Genomic DNA, 19,753 nt, shown 5'->3' on the forward strand with positions numbered 1-19,753 from the left:
TTAGAACTCTTCTAAGATATCATATGAAAATTAGGAATTAGACCGGTGTGGTGGCGACCTACACCAGTATAGGTCTCCACCGCACGTTTTAGGTCTCAATTTCCTCTGTTCGGACATTACTGCCCCATCAAATATTTTTTATGATCCATTTATTTATAGTACTTCTATCTTGTAGTTATTGATAGAAACAAATAGAGTATTTAGCATGAAATGTAATATAATAAGGTGTTGTTTGCTTATTACAATTTTGCCCCTTCTGAGTTATGTAAATTACATATAAATGTGTGGAGAGTAGAAAAGTAAGAAGTGAAAAAGTGGAAGGACAAAATTGAGAATAAATAAAAGAAAACAGACACAAAAAGGCTGCACGCACTAACAAATCATTTCAAAACCCATTTCTATTTTCATCGCTCTGTCTCTCAATTTCTTCTTCTTCTCTTCTCATTCAAATTTCAGTCTCGGTTGCTATACCAAGAGACCTTAAGAGATGTTGAATCCGGCCAACGATCTGTTACCGCCGCCGTCGTCTCCGACCAATTCATCCATTTCCTCCTCCGATCTCGACACTGAGGTGCCCATCCTCGCCGTCTCCCATTTTCTGATTCTCTCTCTGTTTTTCATTTTGGGAATTCAATTTTGTTTTGCAGTCTACAGGTTCGTTCTTCCATGACAGGAGCACCAGCTTGGGGACTCTAATGGGTGTTAGTTTCCCGGCGATTACCTTCCGAGTGCCCTCCCAGAACCGAGACCAACACTCCGCCGCGACCGCCGCCGCTGGTGGCGGTTCCCGCAAGAGTAAGAAGCCAAAAAGAAAAACGACGGCAGCGCCGGCACTGGTCGCAGATCGGAAACGGCGGTGGTGGCGGCTATGCAGGGATGACGGTGTTAAGCCGGCGTCTCTGGGCGAGTTTCTTGAGGTGGAACGGAGATTTGGGGACGGTGCTTTCTTCGGCAACGCGGTGGATCTGGAAGGCGTAGTTTCGGCGGATCAGCAGAGGAATGGCCGGTCTTTGTTCGCCGATGGGAGGGTTCTTCCGCCGGCACAAACGGAGGAAGATACGTCTGCGGCCGGCGCTCTATGCCGATTTTCTGTATCGCTCACCGGAATTTGCAGCGGCGGTGCCGGCTAAAATGTGGGATTTGATTTGTGAGGGTATATTTAAATTCTTATATTATATTTAATTAATCAAACGCTTGAATTAAGGTGAAAGAAAAAAAGAAAAAAGAAAAAAAAATGTCACCTTTATCGTGTAGGTGACCCTCTTTTTTTTAATTTCCTTTAATCATCTCACAGGTTACTTCTATCTTCTGTTTTTCTTTTTCAAAATAATAATAATTATAATAATAATAAAATGACACTCAGATCTTCATTTTTTAAGCTTTTGGAGATATACCCATTTATATAGTTTTCCAATCATAACTAACATAATTGATATCATTAAAGTCCTCAAATACTAAATTAATCCTTTAATTAACCCCTAATTGGAGTTTAAATAATACTCTATATTAGCAAAGTCAATTAGTGCATAATTTAGCAATTAAAATAACTTTTGCCAGCTCTAAAAAGTCGTAAATTTAAATTAACAGCCGACATCCATGTGTAAAAGATGCCTAAGTAATGTAGCGGGCATATATTTTGTGCTCAAATTTCTATCCAACACAAATACAGCTGAGCCATACCATATTTGAGTTGACGTGAAAATTATTAGTCTTTTGAGTGAATATTTGAATCTTTGGTCTTTTGATAGATAATCTATACCAACAACTGAGTCATGTTCGAGTTTATATAAAAGTTATTATTGTTTCGAGTGGATATTTGAATAGTTGGTCTTTTCATCGATAGTGACTGAGCCATGTTTGAGTTGATACGAAAGTTATTAGTCTTTTGAGTAGGTATTTGAATCACTAGTGTTTTGGTTGATAATCTATACGTTAACCGAGTGAGCCATATTCGAGTTGACATAAAAGTTGAATGATTAGTAAATTAGAATATGATTGATAGGTGAATAAATATACCCCAGAGGAGTAGAAATAGAAGGAAAACTATAGGCAAGATTTCCAAGGCTCATGTGGTCTAATAGCAATGGGCCATATATTTTGAAGGTGGGAACACCATCGATGTCAATGTCAATGGAGATGTGACATTTCATTTAAAAAAATGCCAAAGGAGTTATTTGAGAGGATAAAAAGTTAAATCCAATTAGAAGTTGAAAGCAACCAACCAACCAACCAAATGAGTTTTCAATATTTGTAGACATCCATTGTTACCCACCAAACAAGATGGTATATATTTTATGTCACTTTCACCTTAAAAAATGCCTAAGTAACCTTGACATTGAAAGATTTAAGGGAAAAAACAAAGCAGACAGAGAAAATGACAGGCCTCACCAACCATTACTTGCTATGTCTACAAGAAATTCACAGTTCAAACACAGCAGAGAATGATGGTTAAAAAGAAACAATTTTCATGGTTGCACAAAACTTGCTATCTATCTTGCCATATGCTGTATCACTAAAGGGCTTGAGGATTTCCGGGCATTTCTAGTTCAGAATGTTCAAAAAGCTATGAAAAACAATTCCAACAAAAATAACTCACATACAATTTACGAGTTCCGGGTTCATTCCAGCTCTATAGGAGTCGGCGAGTTTTAGTTATCTTCGACCCGTTTTTTGCCTCGGTCTTTAAAGTTACAACAGCTGAGAGAGAATACCTGCACAAAGATCAGCCATTGCCAGAATAAGAATGTGAAAGACTTCCAAATGAAACTTTTTTACTGTAATTCTGTTATCATCTCCCAAGGATTATATAAGTTTGCACATAAAACGTATGTCAAACTACTCATTGTGCATCCATGTCCTGAACTCCAGATCCTCTAGCATGCCTTCCAATGGAAACAAGCTGTTTATGTTCACAGGATCCGTTAACAATCGCTTCTGCCAGAAATCTAGCATTTCTATCTGCAAAATAAGATGTCACTACTTGGGTGAGAAATGTGTGAGATAGCACATCGATTGAAGAGGGGAACGAGTTCCAGCAAGGACGTTGAGCTTCGAAGGGGGTAGATTGTGAGATCTCACCATGGTTTGAGAGTGAAACGAAACATTCTTTAGAAAAACGTGAAAACCTCTCTCTATCAAAGCATATTTTTAAAAAACTTAAGTGGAAATAAGAAATGAAAAGCTAAAAATCCACAATATCTATTAGACTTGAATACTTACCAACATCAGCTCCCTGCAAGGGTAATTGGATGATGTGATGTTGAAAAGACAGAATTTAAACTTTCAAGGATGGGAAACGAAGCAAACTTTGCACAGAAAAATGGAAATTACTTCTGGCCTCCTAAGAAGCCAAAAACCTGACATGCCATATGTTTTAATGAAATAGAGTTTCTGCATTTCCCAGTGTCCAATTCTCTTGGGCATACAAAATATTGCCACAAAAATTTCCACCTACACCACTGACTGAATCCATGCCTCAATAAACCTATGCAGCAAGGGGCAGGGAAAGCCTCATCAGTTTTTAACACAAAAATGTGTTTGAATGCCTCTTGTATTAGATCAATTACATCTCAATTCGTAAAAACAGGAGCCTATTCGATCATCTCGGCTCTCTTTGTTTCTCAAAGAAAATACCGTACATACGCGATTTTCAACAACCAAAACCAGAAAAACCTAAATCATGCTCCAAAATCAAGACCAATCCATAGAGAAGAAAGTTCAGAAACTCACGACGATTGACGATCAAACGCAGAAGAGACTGTAGCGGCAGGGCTGAAAGAACAAGAAGATGAAGGTAAAAGGCACGGAACATTTGGAGAGTTTTTCACTCTTCTTCTTCTTCACCTAACCACTCTGTTCTGTTCATTTCTCGGGGGCTTAAAGGGTTTTATGAATCGCCTTACAATTTTACCCTTTCAATTCCATCTATTTGCTTTAATATCCCCACAAAATTGTTACCATGGTTGCACAAATTACAAATTAATTCTTTGAATTATGACGGTAAATATTCTACAATTTAAAATTTATAAGATTTAAAAAATTGGATTTGATTATAATAATTCTTGATATAATTTGTAACATTTTGAGGGCGATTATAGTAATTTTACTTAATATATATATATATATATGTATTATTAGAATATTCATCCATAAAATAATCAACAACAAAAGTAGAGAAAAATATTAATAATTCAATTTCATTAATTTAAAATTGAATAAAAGAATACAAATATGGTTTGTGTGTACCAGATGGAAAATATTTGTTAGACAGGGACCAAATTGCAAAAATTATTGGATAAATTATAAATTAAAATGAACAAGGAGACCTAGAATGCTGAAAGCAGCAAAGCCACGACTGAGGAAGCGGCTGCGACGCCATGGCCAAATCCGTAAGTTGGATTGTTCCTGGTTGCGCCGCCGGTAGAAGAATCTGAATTGAATTGAATTGAATTGAATTTACAAACATTTTGATTAATCAAAAACAGTCTAAATTAACCAATAATTAAAGCAAAGAAAAGGAAATTCAACAGAAATTTACCATTCAAACCGGAAGTGTTGGCCGTCGGAGTAAGAGGAGTAGTTGATGAAGAAGGTCCTTCCGTTGAGCCGGTTGGCGACTCGGCTGAAAATTTGGCGTAAATTTAAGAGAAATGGAAATCGGATTCAGAGAATTAAATCAGGGGAGAAAGGGAAGTTCACCATCGCTGCAGCCAGAGATATCGAGCTCGGCTCCGCAATTCTTAGGAAGCTCCAAGGCTCGGCTCTGCGAGACATTCAGAGTCTTCAGCATTTTCTCATTGTTGAAGAAGGAGCATAGGCACGGAAGATCGGAATCCAGCAACTCCTTTAAGGGCGTACAGCAGGCCGGCGGCGGATCTTCCGGCGACTTGATGTACGGTTGACACGTAAGCATCTGCCTCATACACGGCGGAAGTTTGCCGTCGAGAATCGATTCCGTTCCTTTGAGAAATTCGCTGAGATCTTGAGAGAACCCGACGAAAATCTGAGAAGAAATCAAGAGGAGGAATGCGAAGAATCTCGACGACGCCATTATTTCCGGTAGGGTGAAGGTCTGCTTTTTTATTGGATTGACGAAAATGTTGTGATTGTAGAGGGGAAATTAGGGGGTAATTATGAGGGTTTCATTGTAACGAGCGGTTTTCACGGGGTGGTTCAAATTCAGAGGACGGCTTCTTTCGCGGCGGCGGTTACATTACATCAACCGTTTTTCGCGGCGAACACATTTTCAGGTAATTTCAGATATACAGTCCTATGAATTTAATGTTTAGTCCCTCAACTTCCACGAAATTGCCCCACTAAACGAATAATAAATAAAATTTATAATTTTTAACTACAAATATGTCACTAAATGACAGTTTGGCCGAGTGGTCTAAGGCGCCAGATTTAGGCTCTGGTCCGAAAGGGCGTGGGTTCAAATCCCACAGCTGTCATATTTTCGATTCTTTTTTTTTTTTTTTTTTTTTTTGTTTCCCTCCTCAATCCTACTTCTGATTTACAACTTGGCTTTTAAGTCCTAGAAACTCTATTGCTGCTAGCCATGGCCATATAGCGGCAAGCAGAAGTCTCGAGACCCTTCACGACAGTGTCAAGACCAACAAGGCTTGGAATTCAACATGTCATATAGTGTCGTAAAGATCCGTTAGAATGGTTCGAGGTTACATGAAGCAAGTCTCATGCAAGATGAGCTAAATCTTCCCAATGTTAACTGTGTTCGAGACCTTCTTATTTGAGCTTCCCAAATATACAAATCTTTGGCTCCACGAGGTTGTCGTGCTTTCACAGCAAACAACACTCAACGTGATCGAGCCCTCGAATTGTTTCAGAGATTGCTTTGACAGTAATGACATCGAGTCAACGTTCACAAATTTCAGTCATGCTATCTTTGGAGACATCAAAATATATCACAACTTCTACATCTTTACAATTTGTCTCGTTTCTTTTCCTCAAATAAGCTGAGATTCATAACGAAAAACCAGAAACATGTGTTGTTTTACCATCAGCTACTTTGGATGCATAATGTTGAAAAGGTTTAAATGTCAGATCAAACATCATAATTCAAAGCCAATAGATTGCTGTTCATTGCCATAAGTAAAAGCTTATCTATAAGAATGGGGAAAAAAGTATAAATATCAGTAAATTGTCCATGCTCTGTCTCCATGTTTGGTTGAATGTTCTTGTCTTGTGGGGTCACTCACTTCCGTCCATATTAAATTATTCCTTCCTTGAATTTAAAATAACATGTGAACACTAAAAAAACAGTCTTCGAGAGAGAGAGAAAGATCATAAATAACACTGCAAAATGTTCCCAGCATGCATGTGATGAGTGGGTCCAAAATAAATGAACATTTTCTGGATGATTCTCTGTCACGTTTTCAAGTTGAACAAAGAACATGATACATAGCATAATCATTCAGAATAGTTTTGCAATATTTTTCGAGTATTGTTTCTCTGAGTATAAATCAAAGCAATATTGTACAAAAGAAAAATATATGAAAAGCGAAAACAAGAATGGATTTAAGCTTAACAGATTGACAAAATTTGCTTTAGATGATTATATCTAAACTTCTCTAATATGGAGGACACACCTATTTGTCAGGCCATCAGATCCAACGTTGTGGACGAGCAGTCTGATGGTTTCTTTGCAATACTGTATGGGCAAGTGTGTATCCTAACAACAATACAAGAAAGAACTAATGAAATCCCGAGTTGAAATGGAGCTAAACATTCGAAGTAAAAACACCAGGCCGAGAACTTACCGTTCCTTGCGCTTCTCTAAAAACCGAACTAACGATGCCTTTCGAGCCTGAGGCACAGCTGCAGGTACGAATGTCGGAGCAATCGAGGCAATCAGTGCAGCGGAACTGGCATCCATGGGAGGTTCTGAATGTATAGGTTTAGCAGCAGCAGCGGCGGCAGCAGGGAGCTCAATATTACTACAAGGGAATGATGCTTTCACCTGACCTGTGGAAAGCACGTTGTTTTGTGTTTGAGGCAGCCCGTTGCTGCCAGCCAGAAGCATAATAGCCTGAGCCTGAACAGAAACAACAATAAACTAAGAACTGTTTCTTCCCTAAATGGTGAGAAGGCAAGAACAAACTAGAGTTTTCAAAACCTTCTCAGGAGAAATATCATTATAAACACACACGGATCCCGCATAGAAGATCGTCAGCTGCGCCATCGAACCGGGAGGCATTGAAGCATTCCTAGAAACAAAAGTAAGCATCAATTTACAAGACGGTTTAGCTCCGAAATCTTTCCAAACTCTGTCTCAAAAGAACAGTACCTTAACTCGGTAGTACCGACTACAGAGCTCGTCAAAGGAACAGAAATGGCGGTCGGAATCGGAACCCCACCTAACGGCTGCAAGTTAACACTGGAACGAACCACAGGCTCGGCGTTTTGGAAACGATACGCTGTCATTGCATACTGATTTGCAGGCTTCTTATCAGGGGCTACATTCTTCTACACACACAAAAGAGAAACCCCAGAAGCCAAATCAATGAGTTTTCACCAAAGAATGGGAGTTCTTGACGATCATGAAGGAGAAAAGGGAAGAAATTGAAACCTGAATTACAGAGGAATAAGGGCCAAGTGGGTCGACAGTAATTTTCCTTTGCTTCTCATCTTGAGCGGCCTTGAAAGACAGCAATTGGGGAACAGCGGAGACCTTGTTGGAGAACGACCACTGCATACCTGAACCACTCATAATCATTCAACGCATGCTTTAAAAATCATGTATTTGGAGCTAAGGACAAATAATTTTAGAGATTAAGAAAAAAAAAAAAAAAAGCTGCATATATAATTATATCATCATTATTATAACGAACACCCATAGCGACGTGTGATTAAAAAAAATTAAATAAATAAACTTTTTAAGTTTGGTTTTGAAAAAATTAATAAACTGTCAACCACGCGTTTGAAATATTTAATTGTTAAAAATAAAATAAATAAGCACCTATCCAGCTGTCTCATTTATTTAATATCGCACTCAACGCGCCAAATCAATTTTCTTTTTTCAATAATAAATTAAAAGTTCAAAATTAATAAACTCATTAAAATTATTATAAAAATTAAGAATATTAAACGTGAAGTTTTAAATATTAAATATTTGAGCACTATCAAATTTAAAAAATTTAATAAATATAATTTTTTATAATAATTAAAAATAAAAATTAATTTTCTTTAACCTAATCCACACACCCATAAAATTAACTACTTTGGTTGATTAAAAAATAAAATTCAAACAATTTTTTATTTTGATTGCATTAAATACCTTCAAATTCTATATATTTCCCGAAAAAAAAAACCTTCTCGGAATTTACAATATCTCAGGCCCATAACCATTTGATTTTATCTATCTATTATTTAAAATGTTTTAAAAAAACAAATATATAATAAAGAAAATGTAAGGAATAAAACACAATTTTAAGTAGAGAAAATTAATAATAAATTATTATATGGGAATAAGAAAATAAATTTCCAATTTAAACACAGTACAAGAGGTACGAAACTAATAATTTTTTTAAATCATGAATTTAATTTAATATGCAAAAAATCCCCAAAAAAACTTTTTGGCTGTCAGTTCTTTTGTACCTCAAATTTACATTTCAGTACAGCGCGCCAAACGTGATTTTTACGCTCACTCTCACAGATTTTCCTTCCCCTTCGAAAACAAGAACCCTAGCCCTAGCAGACATATTCAAATATCCAATCCACCAAAATAGTTTCCGTAAATCGGTGATTTCAAACTCAACCGCCATGGAAATCGAAACAGAGAAATCGAAACGAAGAAATCGAAACAGAGAAATCGAAACGGAGAAATCGAAACAGAGAAATCGAAGAGGAAGAGGAAGAAGACGAGGAGCCATTAACGTACCTGTATTTTTGGAAGTATCTTCAAATTCTTCTTTCAAAGCCATAGATACAATCTTCGAGTTCAAACCTAAGAAATCTCTCTCCATTTCGAATCGAAAGAATTAATACTCGCAGAATTTCGTCGCGACGAAGAAGAATCGAACCAGAATCGAGCTTCTAAACCATGAAAATTTAGGAACACACACACAGAGAGAAAAATCGCCGCACAGAGGAGAAAAGAAAGAGTTCTCGTTTCTTTAAAAATCAAAGCGAAAGGCAAAGCGAGAGAAGCACGTCTTTTTATTTAAAAATCAAATAAAATAAAAAAGTAATTTAATGCTGGTAAAAAAAAAATTAAAAAATTTAATTAATTAGCCTCGTGGTCTCATCAAATATGAGCCGTTGGATTCAAAAAGAGATTCGGGTCATTGAGATGCGGGCCGTGGGTCGCTTTGAAAGTGGGTAAATTTGGAAAACAACCACGTGCGAAGCGAGCTACGCGACTTTACCGCCACGTGGCCATTGTTGGATTTTCTCGAACCCGTGAGCTCAAAACGTGGATTTTTTTTTTTCTTCTCATTTCTGGTTTTCCTAGTACTTTATTCCTTTTATTAATAATAATAATATATTTTATTCCACTCACTCTACACAACCGAATAAATAAATAAATAAATAAATAAATAAATAAATAAACTCTTATCTACACAAATTAATATTTAAATATTCTCTCTCCCCTTTAAAATATTCTTTTCCATGTCAATTTGTACTAAAAATTAATTTCAAATGCTTTTAAAAAACAACATTAAATATTCTTTTTCTTTTTCTTAAAATAAAGTCCTTCCATACCAACTACCTTTTGTTTGTTTTTTTTTTTTTTTTTTTTTAATGAGGGGATTTATAAAAATATTTTTAAAAATTAAACCACATTTTAATAATGTCGTATTAATATCTTCTAACCCTTTTTAATAAATAATAAATAATTCACCGGCTTGATTTTAAAATATTTTTTTATTTATATTAAATAATAGGGAAATTCGAATCTATTATAAAAAATAAAATAAATATATATATTTATAAAAAATTGCAAAATAAATTAGCTATTGATGTTATCAATGAGACAATTAGAATGGTTTTTTAAGTACGACAGCTAGAAATTAAATATCACGTTGAATATGAATATTATTTAATTCCGAAATTAAGCCATTGAAAGTACCGTGCATGTTACACAATTATAATAATATCTTTAAATTAATTGTCTCCAGTAAACTATTTAATTATATATATATAAAAAATCAAAATAAAAGGCTTTTATGGGAATTTTTTATTTTATTATTTTTTTTTAAAGAAAATTGTTGAGGTAAATAAATAATTAATTTTACTGTGTTTTTAATAATGCCAATATATTATTTTTTGGTTTTGAGTTAAAAATTAACATTTAGCGTCAAATGTGGGGTAGGCGCCTAAGGGTGGGCCATACACGTCGGATCGTATTTATGGGACCTTCTAAATTTAATATGATTTCACTATTTTTTTTATTTTATTTTTTCGTAAATAATAATTTACACTAAATATTTTTTTTTTTTTTTTTTTTTTTTGTAAACTATTTTTCATAATTCTATTAATTACTTGGTAAAATTATTTTGTATTCAAATGTTTGAATTTTCAACAAAAATAAATAAATAAATAAATACAACCCGTCTGCAAATAATTTAGAAAAAAATTTTAAATAAAGAAAAAAAAGTAAGGATCACATCTCACGTTTCGAGCCCTAACAAAACATTGATCGAAGACGTCGTTTTCATTATGCATTTTAAAATTTAAATGTCGAACTTGCCTTTTACATGGGGCATATTTTGTTTTTAAATTTCTAGATTTGTGATATTCTCAATTTTATGCAATTCCCACAATAAATAAATAAATAAATAATTGTCAATATCATTTTGTCATAAATTATTTTATTTTTAATAAATATATTTTTAGACATATTTAATATATTTTCGATTACTAATTTCTATTTTATTTGACCATAATTTATATTACTACTAAAATATTTAATACCATAATTCATATTCTTCTAATTTAGTTCGACATCAATTCAATCCAATTACTTGTTTAAAGTATCGTAGTGCTTAATACGCCACCGACGTAAGTAATGTAATATTATTCTATTAAAATAAAAGAAATATATTTATATTTTCTATTTTTAAAAAAATTTATAAAAGCAAATTTATTTTTGAAAAGAAAAAAAATAAAAATTTAGTTTTTCAAAATAAATTTATTATTTATTATTACTATTATTATTTTGACTCCACATGGTGTGGGGCCAGATGGGTATAATATTGGTCTTATTATTTTAAATTTTATTACCAATAATATTGGTACATATAGGTTGCTCACTAAATTTTAAGAACGCATAATAGGTCAAAATTGTCGTACGTTATTATAGATTGAACCATTCTAACAATTAGAATTCAATCTACCCGAATCATCTTAACCGATCCAATTTTGATAAGGGCGTTGGACCAGTCACGTCCAACACATGCACCCAATGACATGTCATGTGCAAAATAGTGATGACTAGTAGCATCGAACGGTTATAAAAGACAATTTGAATAAATTCTAAAGTATTAATTCTCGCTTCTTAATTTTTTAAATTTTTTATTTTTTTATTAATGTTAGATTCTCGTTGACTGTACAATTAGAATATTAAATCTAACGGAAGAATCTAATACCTATTATTTTAAATTAAAAGAAACTTGATAAATAATCAACGCATACATCAATATAATAAATTATATGCTCAATAAAATAAAAATCAATTAAATATTTTATTTAACCAACGATTCCATATGATACACATTTTCAAAAAATAAATCCAATTAATTTGACTTCTCGATTTCCAATATTTGGTTATAAAAAAAATTCAATTTCCCTGACATTAAAAATATTAAATCATCAGTTAATGTCAATTAATAATTTATATATAAATAATAAAGCTAAAAGAATTGGGCTGAGCCCAATAAAGATAGACATAGCAATAGAGAATACCGGCCCATAATCACCTGGCCCATAACCATCTGGCCCATTCATATTATTTTTGTTAAATTGTCAATTATACCCCTTTAATAGGGATAAATTTCAACATTGCCCAAATTGGATGGGAGGAACATCAAGTCACTAATTATTATTTTCATTTTCGAAAATAACGAACAGACTGTGACATAAAATAAATATTCAAATTAAAACCGTTTATGAGTATTATTAATCTTAATCGGTAGACGAGACTCTTATTACCATCCAAAACTCGGTCGTTCGATTACCCACTCTTGCATTAGTTCAACAGCTCCAGTTTCAACACAAACACGACCAGCTAATAAGCTCTTAAATCGACCTGAGTCATGTAATCACATTTAACAAACAAGACTCTTATTAACTCGGTCGTTCCGTTACCCACTCCTACATTTGTTAAACAACCCAGTTTAAACACAATCACGACCAGCTTATAAACCCTCAAATCAACACGGGTCATATAACAACAAAGAATTGTAAGGTTGACCCGTGGAGTATTTCGAGTTTGTGGGACATGGGAAAGGGGCAGCTGCCTATGTAGCAATTAAAAAGACAGCACAGTTGGGACATTGTATTTAATGTCCTCCTCAATAATGTATGGCCCCAACAGACATGTCTTGCTCAATTACACAACAATGATGCATGAAAGAAGCTGCCTTAATGAGTAGTGAAGGTATTCATTTCATGCCAACCAACAGCACACAAAAGAGATGAACTCTTTGAATTGGGTATCAAAAGCTTTAAACTCTTTGAATTGGGTATCAAAAGCTATGAACTTTATCTTTAAAGGGCTAAAGAGTGGACAGCACAACGAACAAAGTTCATCATAGAAGCTAAAGAAGAACATCTCATCAATTTCAACACATCAAAAGCAAAAGCAAAAGCCAAAAGTAAAGGCAAAGGCAGTAATTAATTGCATCACCAACCCAACAACAAATACAAGACATTAAAGGAATTCAAACTGTTGGTAAATCTTTACTTTTTTTCTTCTTCTTCTTGGCTTCAAATGAAAGATATGATGGCAGGTAGGTAAGTAAATTGAGAATGCAACAAATGGAGATAAAATTTACCCTATAAACCACCAATAAACTCACCTAGAAGACATGTCGTCTGATTCACGAGCAGCGTCGGGTTGTGGATTGACAACTTCGTGTAGGCTGGATTGGCGAAGCTCTTCTATACGCTTTGTGACTTCGGAAATTGTGGGGCGCTTGTCAGGATACTGAGCTGCGCAATCGACTGCAAGCTGCAATAGTTGAACCATTTCCTCCTCGATGTTTTGGTACCTAAGAAGTTCGAGGTCGAAAACTTCAGAAGTCCATTCCTCCCTAACAACTGACTGCACCCATCTAGGTAAATCAACTCCTTCCTCATTCAAAAGGGAGTAGGTAGGAGCCTTTCCTGTCAAAAGCTCCAATAGCAATACGCCAAAACTATACACATCAGCCTTATGGGATACTTTACGAGGATCAGTGACCTCTGGTGCGCGGTAACCAGCTACTCTGTTGGGGCTGGACGATGGTCCAACAAGATGTGCTAAACCGAAATCGGAGACTCGAGCATCGTAGGATTTGGTTAGTAGAATATTCGAAGATTTTATGTTTCCATGGGAGACATTAGGACCTTGTGAATGCAGATATTCAATTCCACGAGCAGCTCCAAGGGCAATTCCAGACCTGATTTCCCAACTCAATGGAGTCCTTCCAGCTCCTTTGTTTCCTATTGTCCAAAGTAAGCAACAAGGAAAGAGTAAAGCTTTAAAATGTACAACCAATCAATCCAAATCAAACTAGAGAAAGTAGAGCCAATTATGATCAAAACGTAAAACTAAGCAAAGCAGATATTGTCCTTGTTGGGTTTTCCCTTTCGGGCTTCTCTTCAAGGTTTTGAAAACGTGTGTGCTAGGGAAAGGTTTCCACACCCTTATACAGGGTGTTTCGTTCTCCTCACGAACCGATGTGGGATCTCACAAAACGAAACAGCTTACCGTGTAGAAGAGCAGATAAGCTTCCCATGGGCATGTAATCATAGACAATAAGCTTCTCATCAGCACTGAAATAGTAAGCCCGGAGAGGGACCAAGTTTTCATGATCCATAGAACCAACAGCTTCAACCTTCTCTCTGAATTCCCTCTCAGTTATGGTGACATCCTTCAACCTCTTCACAGCCACTACAGAACCCACTTCCAATGCAGCTTTGTAAGCAGTCCCAAAGGTTCCTTTCCCCAACACTTCGGCTGAAGCCCTCAAAAGATCCTCCAAATCAAAAACCCTTGCAGCATTACCAAAAAACACCAATTTTTTAGACCCAGTTCCATTGCCATTCACTGTTGCCACCGCCGCTGTTGCAGCAGCAGTGGCAGTGGCAGTGGCAGTGGTAGTGACTGGTACAGTAAAACCATCACTATGACCGCCATTTTCAATATCGCCGACTGGCTTACCCGCCTGAACTTCAACTTCAGGAACCTTCACTGTGGCTAAATCGACTGAACGCGTTTGCTTGGCACTTTTCTTTCGGCACAAAAGCATTAAGATTACAAGTATCAATACAAAACCCAGTACAGATCCAATGATAATCCCAGCAATGGCTCCCCCCGACAGCTTTTTCTTGTGTCCAGAGCCACCATTGTCCCCAACCTCCCCTGTCGGCACAACAAGATCACCAACGCAAACCTCTAGAGGGCGGCCGCAGAGAGAATTGCCCAAAAAGGAACGCGAAGAAAACGACTGTAATCCCTTTGGAACCGACCCATTTAATTGATTGTTAGAAACATTGAACTGATCCATAGGGATCTTCAAATCCGGGATAGACCCAGATAGGCGATTGTTCTCGAGGAACAGTGTCCTAAGACGGGTCAAATTGTTGAACCCAGAAGAGATCTCCCCAGAAAAGTTATTGGACGCCAAATTAAGACGAACAAGATCATGAAGCTGGAACAAGAAATCAGGGACCAGACCTGAAAACTCATTACCTTGCAAATAGAGGTTGCGAAGATTAATGCAGGCAGAGAGATCTGATGGGAGCGGACCGGAAAGGGCGTTGAGCCGAAGGCTGAGAGTGCGAAGCTGAGTCAAGTTCCCAAAAATGCCGGTCGGTAATTGACCAAAAAGCGCCTCTCCGGGAAGACGCAGAACAGTGACACGATTGTCCTCGCATTGAATCCCAGGCCAAGAACAGTGATTCTGATCAGTCACATTCCAGAGCCGAAGAGTTCGGCCACCCACAGCAGAGCGAAGGGCCAACAGAGCTGTTCTATCAGAGCCAAGATCTGGCTTCACAGTAGACACTAGAACACAGAACCCCAAAAGAAACAGAGCAAGCCAACGAGTTCCCATCTGGGTTCGCATTCTGAGATGTTTAGAGCAAAACCCAGTTGAGATTCTGCAAAACGGGGGACTCTAATCACAAAAATCTCGAAACCCAATAAGGTTCGCAAGGCATTGGTTAGAAGATTGAAAAGAGGGAGCGATAGAACTAGAAAAAGGGTAGAGTATGAGCTGGGGAAGCTGCAAATTGTGTGCTGTCGGCTGCTTTTTTCAATTGGGTAAGAGGAATTTCACAGAGTTAACAGGCTGTGGCTAAGAAGATGAACAAATTTCCCCTTTTTCAAATTTTTTTAGTACTCAGAGAGAGAAATGGATAGAGAAAGGAAAGCCATAGCTGAGCGTGTAAGCATTCCATGCTTTTTGGTGTATCCAAAAGCCAGTGGTCACTGTCAAATTCACAGACCTATTTTCATTTTTTCTTTTCTTAAATTTTTGTCTTTATATATTCCATCTATTTTTCTTTCCAAATGCTTACATTTTCAAATTTATTAAATTATGTTTAATTATTTATATTTAAAAAAATAAAATTATGTTTAATTATATATTGAACTAAGTATTAATTAAAGCTATAAGATTAGCTCAAATATATTGATTTTAATGTAAGAACTCAATAATAATCATAGCTTATTGACTTAATCTATGTAACAATGGTTCTAAAGTACCAATAATTATAATTTGGATAAACCTTAATCTAAATTCATTAAAAATACAATTAAGCTATATTAGATATCTTTCCATTTATTACAATAATAATACAATTAAGCTAATTAAACATAATTTACCATTCTATATTAAATTTGTTTAGTGGTCTAAGTTTTTTTTTTTTTTTTTTTAATTTTGTGACAATATTATTGGAAATTGAAAGGGCCCAAAGTTAGGTGACAAAATGTCTATCCAGAGGATACTTTTTTCTTTTTTGTATTAATTGATTGTTGTTTGATTCCAATGTTTCCGTTACATAAAACTTTTTCACTCTAATAATTACCTTTTGACCTATTTTTTCCGTCAAATTACTTTCTTTATAATTAAAACTTTCATTTAATTTGTTTGGTAATTACTTTTAATTTGGTTTTTTTTTTTCAGCTTATAATTGTAACATTCCCGACAAGGTAAAGCTTATATGATACAACATTTAACTAATAGATAAAAAAACTAGATAAAAAACAAGGTAATCGAGAGAGAATTTTCTTTTTACATAACATTTTTTCATCTCTAAATTTTTATCACTCGATCAAATAATCTTGTAAGTAACGTGACATTCATCAATTACTAGACGCGTTATAGGTACAAAAATATTAGAGAATAGAATAGCATATTTCTTTTAAGTATTATTATTTTATTCATATCACATGTGGGAGTACGTAACAATTAATTAATTACATAGGTATGGGTATTTTTATAGTTAAAAGATATAATTAAAAAAGAGTCGGTGTGATGATTTTATATAGAAAGTGGTTGAGTTAATAAAATTAATGCTTTTGGTTTTATTATAAAATTGCAGCTCTTTATCATTTACGTTAACACCAACATCTAACTAATAGTGATAAAAGTCTTAAATCATTTAAAATCATTTCAAGGTAAAATAAATCATAACATACAATTATAAAATAGTAAATAGATAATTATAATTCAATAATTAAAAAATAATTTTAAAATTGAGAATCCAAATATACCATCCTTAAAACCTGGAACGTTTTAACTAGGTAAGGCTACCTGGGGCGGCCCACGTGGTTTGATTACGTGGCAGGCCCAATAAATTCAGCCGGCCCAGCCTGCTTTAATTTAGGGCCGACAAAGATTACTTTTTTTAGGGAAAAGTTATGAAATGAGGTCTGAAAAGGTAAATATCAGAAGGATTATAAATAATAAAAAGTTTGGCCCAACACTATAAAAAATCTATAGCTATTTATTATTTCAAAGAAAATTATCTTCCCTCCCCTTTATGCTTTATTTTTCATCTTAAAAACACGTAATTATGGTTTAAAAGATTATAAAGTTTCAATCTGAACTAAAGAAAAAATAAGATCTCCACAGTGGTATGATATTGGTTTTGCTTTGGACTTCCTCAAATACCTCATACCAATGGAGAGGGTATTCCATGATTATAAACTCATGATATTGGTTTTTGACTATCTTCGAGAAGGCTTGACTCCCTTTCTATTGGAGTCCTTTGTTCGATATTTGAGGATTGATATTGGTTTTTGACTGCCTTCGAAGAGGCTTGACTCCTTTTCTTTTAGAGTCCTTTGTTCGATATTTGAGAATTTACCTCTCTATTGGTACGACTAACATCATCCAACACCTCCCCTCAAACAAAGTGCGCCTCCCCTTGAAATCTTAGTCATTTTTTACTGCCTTTGAGGAGGCTTGACTCCTTTTCTTTTGGAGTCCTTTGTTCGATATTTGAGAATTTACCACTCGATTGGCACGACTAACATCATCCAACACCTCCCTCGAACAAAGTGCGCCTCTCCTTAATCGAGGCTCGACTCCCTTGTTAGGGCATGGCTTTGATACTATGTTAAGAATCACGACTCTCCACAATGGTATGATATTGTCCACTTTGAGTGTAAGCTCTCATGGCTTTCCCCAAAAGGCCTCCTCATACAAATAGAGAGAGTATTCCTTGATTATAAACCCACGGTTATTCCTTAAATTAGCAGAGGTGGAACTTTCATCATCCCACTGACATATTGTCCATTTTGACAAGTTACTTACTCTCATCAGCCTCACAGTTTTAAAACGCGTTTTGGAAGGCAGAGACTTCCAAATCTTATAAATAATGTTGAAAATATTCTAATGGGTTAAAACTGCATCCATAATTCAATGACTCTATGTTGAAAATATTCTAATGGGTTTTGTGTTCGATGATTGTGAGAACTATATGATACAGACTACTGATATATTACTAGAAATCAGAATAGATCAGAAGTACGAGAGATAGAGAGACAAAGGCTTATCTGTTTGCTCGCTTAAGCTCATCCATTAACAGATGTGCAACAGATTGGTAACCCATTTCTCGAGCTGCAAAAATCAACACAAAAATGGCAGCAAAATGATGACCCAAAATCAAACAATAACACATAAAGTTTGCATACTAAAGCAGAAAAATCAATAACCTCTGTAAATGGCAAGCCCTGTGGGAGCCATCTTGCGCTTCTTCAAGCACAATGAACTGCAAGAACACACCCAGTTAAAATCCGCCAGAAATAGTCAGTAGGCTGTTTCTAAAGACTTTAAGCAACCAGACCTGTTGCATATCCAATAAGGGTTGGTTCCTTCCTTCTCCACACAATGAGGGCACATCCATTTCTTGTTCTCAATCACTTCTTCCATTTCTAATCAACAAACATCACAGCCCATTCCCACATTAATTCTATGTCTCAAAGATTTTGATCAGCAGTTTGTATTGAGTAGAGCAGTTTACCTTCGCCATATCTGACCTTCAGACAAGCTCGGCAGAACACACCATTGGAGGAATGGCAAACGGAGCAATCAGTTTTCCCTATAGGGAAATAGTCAGTACATTTCAACTACATTTTAATTGAAGTAGATTTTGTTTAACTCACTTACCGATACATGGTTCATCCATATCGAGATTACCACATCTCTTGCAATCTTCTTCACCACAGAGTTTCTTCTGCCTACACCCCAATTAAATTTCAAACACCATTCATCTCAAATCAACCATCAGCAGTGACAGAAATGTGAAGGAACAAAGGATTGAATGTACCTGCAGAAATGGCAGCAAATTCCATAAACAGGATCATAAACACTCCCCCGTCCCTTACTATTACACCTCCGTGCCGAAGCGTCCGGCGAAAGCCGATGGTCGAAGTCATCAATTTCAACCAAAGGAGCATTTGCAGGCCTCTTCTTAATCTTTTCCCCCACTGTGAAATCAAACGTCAGTTAACAGTAAATCATTACCTAAGTGATACAGTATACTCTTCAACTATTTCTCCATTGATCTACCTTCTTTAGGCTCGAATTTTAGACTCTGAACTACCTTCCTTTTTAATCTGTCGGATCTCCGGTAAGAAATCTGGTCATGCACCGGAGTGGAGTCCAGTGAAATCTGCTTCAATCGATCAGAGCGACGAAGAGGAAGAGAAATCCGGGGAAGTGTGTGGCGACATTTTCTCCCTTGGATCTTCGCAGATTTTGCAGAGGAAATAATAGAACGAAGTTCGGATGCGGTCTTCTTCAACCCTAGCGACGCCAATCGCTCCTGATCCCGCCATTTTCCATCAAATCAAATCAGATAGAGATGAAAAATAAGAAGAAGAAGACGATGAGGGATTGAAAGAGAGACCTGATTCTCTAAAATGCGAGCGTTTCTGATATCTTCATAGTCGCTTTTTGCTCTGAGTCTTCCCATGGTGTTTGTTTCTTCTTCCTCTCCTCCTTTGTCGCAACAAATTAACGCGATTGAAAAGTGGAGGGGATGATAAAATGACAAGCTTGTCGCTCGGAGTTTGTCA

The 19,753-nt window shown here is 35.8% G+C and overlaps 5 protein-coding genes, 1 long non-coding RNA gene and 1 other non-coding gene across 7 annotated transcripts; 2 read left to right on the plus strand and 5 right to left on the minus strand.

Moving 5' to 3' along the window:
- Positions 1–429: 429 nt before the first annotated feature.
- LOC111783427 (uncharacterized protein At3g17950-like) lies at positions 430–1,364 on the plus strand. Its single transcript, XM_023664350.2, has 2 exons — positions 430–571; positions 648–1,364. The coding sequence occupies exons 1-2, from the start codon at positions 488–490 to the stop codon at positions 1,128–1,130; spliced, it is 567 nt and encodes a 188-aa protein (XP_023520118.1). The 5' UTR covers positions 430–487; the 3' UTR covers positions 1,131–1,364.
- Positions 1,365–2,368: 1,004 nt separating this feature from the next.
- LOC111782546 (uncharacterized) lies at positions 2,369–3,925 on the minus strand. Its single transcript, XR_002813141.2, has 2 exons — positions 3,730–3,925; positions 2,369–2,958 (listed from the first exon to the last, which is right to left on the minus strand). It is a non-coding gene; the product is annotated as an uncharacterized LOC111782546 (long non-coding RNA).
- A 245-nt stretch (positions 3,926–4,170) lies between these two features.
- On the minus strand, positions 4,171–5,108 carry LOC111783666 (non-specific lipid transfer protein GPI-anchored 9-like). Its single transcript, XM_023664582.2, has 3 exons — positions 4,699–5,108; positions 4,538–4,621; positions 4,171–4,429 (listed from the first exon to the last, which is right to left on the minus strand). The coding sequence occupies exons 1-3, from the start codon at positions 5,048–5,050 to the stop codon at positions 4,326–4,328; spliced, it is 540 nt and encodes a 179-aa protein (XP_023520350.2). The 5' UTR covers positions 5,051–5,108; the 3' UTR covers positions 4,171–4,325.
- A 262-nt stretch (positions 5,109–5,370) lies between these two features.
- On the plus strand, positions 5,371–5,450 carry TRNAL-UAG (transfer RNA leucine (anticodon UAG)). The gene has a single exon. It is a non-coding gene; the product is annotated as a tRNA-Leu (tRNA).
- A 947-nt stretch (positions 5,451–6,397) lies between these two features.
- On the minus strand, positions 6,398–9,138 carry LOC111782598 (protein TIFY 6B). Its single transcript, XM_023663379.2, has 6 exons — positions 8,897–9,138; positions 7,586–7,713; positions 7,304–7,482; positions 7,133–7,223; positions 6,777–7,051; positions 6,398–6,688 (listed from the first exon to the last, which is right to left on the minus strand). Exons 1-6 carry the CDS (start codon positions 8,979–8,981, stop codon positions 6,613–6,615), a joined length of 834 nt encoding a protein of 277 aa, XP_023519147.2. The 5' UTR covers positions 8,982–9,138; the 3' UTR covers positions 6,398–6,612.
- A 3,604-nt stretch (positions 9,139–12,742) lies between these two features.
- LOC111783158 (putative inactive receptor kinase At1g48480) lies at positions 12,743–15,798 on the minus strand. The gene is made up of 2 exons (XM_023664057.2): positions 13,931–15,798; positions 12,743–13,662 (listed from the first exon to the last, which is right to left on the minus strand). The coding sequence occupies exons 1-2, from the start codon at positions 15,288–15,290 to the stop codon at positions 13,034–13,036; spliced, it is 1,989 nt and encodes a 662-aa protein (XP_023519825.2). The 5' UTR covers positions 15,291–15,798; the 3' UTR covers positions 12,743–13,033.
- A 2,290-nt stretch (positions 15,799–18,088) lies between these two features.
- LOC111783086 (uncharacterized) lies at positions 18,089–19,744 on the minus strand. The gene is made up of 8 exons (XM_023663968.2): positions 19,585–19,744; positions 19,245–19,500; positions 19,003–19,162; positions 18,843–18,913; positions 18,697–18,774; positions 18,520–18,607; positions 18,389–18,444; positions 18,089–18,293 (listed from the first exon to the last, which is right to left on the minus strand). The coding sequence occupies exons 1-8, from the start codon at positions 19,648–19,650 to the stop codon at positions 18,226–18,228; spliced, it is 843 nt and encodes a 280-aa protein (XP_023519736.2). The 5' UTR covers positions 19,651–19,744; the 3' UTR covers positions 18,089–18,225.
- Positions 19,745–19,753: the final 9 nt, after the last annotated feature.

The sequence above is a fragment of the Cucurbita pepo genome, chromosome 20 (assembly GCF_057944985.1).
Source record: "Cucurbita pepo subsp. pepo isolate OVF chromosome 20, ASM5794498v1, whole genome shotgun sequence".
Lineage (NCBI taxonomy): Eukaryota > Viridiplantae > Streptophyta > Magnoliopsida > Cucurbitales > Cucurbitaceae > Cucurbita > Cucurbita pepo.

Bases quoted from the DNA above. Each gene is read 5' to 3' on its own strand.
- LOC111783086 (XM_023663968.2), bottom strand. From the start codon at position 19,650: ATGGGAAGACTCAGAGCAAAAAGCGACTATGAAGATATCAGAAACGCT. The intron at 19,163-19,244 runs GTAGATCAATGG...TTGATTTCACAG, and splicing joins AAAATTCGAGCCTAAAGAAG to TGGGGGAAAAGATTAAGAAG. The intron at 18,445-18,519 runs GTCTGGTTGCTT...GTGTTCTTGCAG, and splicing joins CCTTATTGGATATGCAACAG to TTCATTGTGCTTGAAGAAGC.
- LOC111782598 (XM_023663379.2), bottom strand. From the start codon at position 8,981: ATGGAGAGAGATTTCTTAGGTTTGAACTCGAAGATTGTATCTATGGCT. The intron at 7,483-7,585 runs GTTTCAATTTCT...TTGTGTGTGTAG, and splicing joins CTTATTCCTCTGTAATTCAG to AAGAATGTAGCCCCTGATAA. The intron at 6,689-6,776 runs GTAAGTTCTCGG...TATTGTTGTTAG, and splicing joins TTAGAGAAGCGCAAGGAACG to GATACACACTTGCCCATACA.
- LOC111783427 (XM_023664350.2), top strand. From the start codon at position 488: ATGTTGAATCCGGCCAACGATCTGTTACCGCCGCCGTCGTCTCCGACC. The intron at 572-647 runs GTGCCCATCCTC...TTTGTTTTGCAG, and splicing joins CCTCCGATCTCGACACTGAG to TCTACAGGTTCGTTCTTCCA.
- LOC111783158 (XM_023664057.2), bottom strand. From the start codon at position 15,290: ATGCGAACCCAGATGGGAACTCGTTGGCTTGCTCTGTTTCTTTTGGGG. The intron at 13,663-13,930 runs GTAAGCTGTTTC...TTTGGACAATAG, and splicing joins CTTATCTGCTCTTCTACACG to GAAACAAAGGAGCTGGAAGG.
- LOC111783666 (XM_023664582.2), bottom strand. From the start codon at position 5,050: ATGGCGTCGTCGAGATTCTTCGCATTCCTCCTCTTGATTTCTTCTCAG. The intron at 4,622-4,698 runs GTGAACTTCCCT...CCAAATTTTCAG, and splicing joins TATCTCTGGCTGCAGCGATG to CCGAGTCGCCAACCGGCTCA. The intron at 4,430-4,537 runs GTAAATTTCTGT...AATTCAATTCAG, and splicing joins CAACACTTCCGGTTTGAATG to ATTCTTCTACCGGCGGCGCA.